Source organism: Sinocyclocheilus grahami, unplaced genomic scaffold (genome assembly GCF_001515645.1).
Source record: "Sinocyclocheilus grahami isolate Dianchi unplaced genomic scaffold, SAMN03320097.WGS_v1.1 scaffold17607.1, whole genome shotgun sequence".
Taxonomy (NCBI): Eukaryota; Metazoa; Chordata; class Actinopteri; order Cypriniformes; family Cyprinidae; genus Sinocyclocheilus; species Sinocyclocheilus grahami.
In genome coordinates, this window is record NW_015516695.1 from 1182 (window position 1) to 2619 (window position 1438).

Below are 1438 nucleotides of genomic sequence, written 5' to 3' on the forward strand. Positions count from 1 at the left end.
AGTGCTTTTTGCCATTTTTTTGAATGGTCACTATTGGCATATAATGCAACAAAACTTGCTAAAGTCAAAGATCAAAATCAATATTTCTAGCCAGGGACCATAAATAATGGTAATTGTGATTGCATAGTAATAAACAGACAAAAGTATCAGCACACATTGAAATCCCCAAATCTCTGTAACTGAACCATATTGGGACTTAAGAATTAAGATACCAACAGAAAAGTTTTCTTAAGAACCGAAATATAAAAGGATATTAAGATATCTTTAATGCTTCTTGAGTTACAGGCATGCAAACGTTGGAGAAAAATACACACAACATTTTAATTGTTCACCATTAGATTATAATGCAATTTCTAAAGTCAACAGATTTTACTAATAGAATTACCAATCTGTGTAAAATTAAAGTAATGATTCTGTCATCTTTCTAACGCCGTTTACAAAGCCTGCAAATTGGCTCCAAACCTCAGGTCATTTTGACCCTCTTCTACAAAATAGTCAGGGCCACATTAAGGTCCACGTATCTCTGGAAATGAACCATATTGGGGCTTAAAAATGAAGATACCAAAAGAAAAGTTAGAATCTAAAAGGATATCGAGATATCTTTAATACAGGCATGTAAATTTGGGGAAAAAAAGGACTTTTGTGTATTGTACTATTCTATAGTCATTTTTACCCCCCTGTAATTCGGCTCCGAATATCAAATGAAAATTGTCTTTTTGTCACAAATTGCTGAAATATAATGTCAGGTCTTTAAAAACCAAGCTGAGGAAGTTATATTAGAAAAGTCCAGGGTGTCCTTTTTTAAATACTTGAATGAAATTCACAGAAATTGCACAATGAGCCGATACTGGAATTCAGGGAATGAGCAGCGTATGTATCGACTGTGAACTGATGAAATGTGCGTGTAATCGCAGTAAAGCTCCTCCAGATGGCAGAACGACATTTGTTTTTCTCCGTCCTCAGACGCTGCTTTCAAAATCCTCAACCCCAAGGCTGTGCCCAACTTCTTCCGTCTGAACAGCCATAACGCTATCCTTGAGTTTCTACTGCAGGTAACATCAGCTTTATTTATTCATTCATTCCATTTGGTGGGTCTTTTCTGCTCTTCAGAGTCTCAGACCCTCGCACCTGACTCCAGATCCATAGTGAATGATTAACGGCTTGCGTTTGAATCGTTCATCATACGCTGATGCTTTCACACCAGGGTACGCCGGAGATAAAAGAGCACTACATCGACTCGAAGAAAGACGTGGACCGGCACCTGAAGTCCAGCTGTGAGCAGTTCATACAGCAGCAGACGCACATGTTTGTGGGAAACCTGGAGGAGTTTCTCACCAAGGTCAGGATTCACTCGGAAATTCTCACTCCTGCAGTGCATTATGGGTCGGCAACCGATTACATGTAATCTGGATTACGTAATCAGATTCCAAAAATGTAA

The 1438-nt window shown here is 38.5% G+C and overlaps 1 protein-coding gene across 1 annotated transcript in view; it reads left to right on the forward strand.

Annotated features, from left to right (window-relative positions):
- Nucleotides 1-836: 836 nt before the first annotated feature.
- Nucleotides 837-1438, forward strand: part of LOC107579467 (conserved oligomeric Golgi complex subunit 3-like) — a gene marked incomplete at its 3' end in the record, with an annotated part of 1656 nt that continues 1054 nt past the window's right edge. The window contains exons 1-3 of the mRNA XM_016265300.1: nt 837-870; nt 964-1052; nt 1205-1339. Coding sequence (XP_016120786.1) covers nt 837-870; nt 964-1052; nt 1205-1339 — 258 coding nt within the window. The remainder of the gene's footprint in view (nt 871-963; nt 1053-1204; nt 1340-1438) is intronic.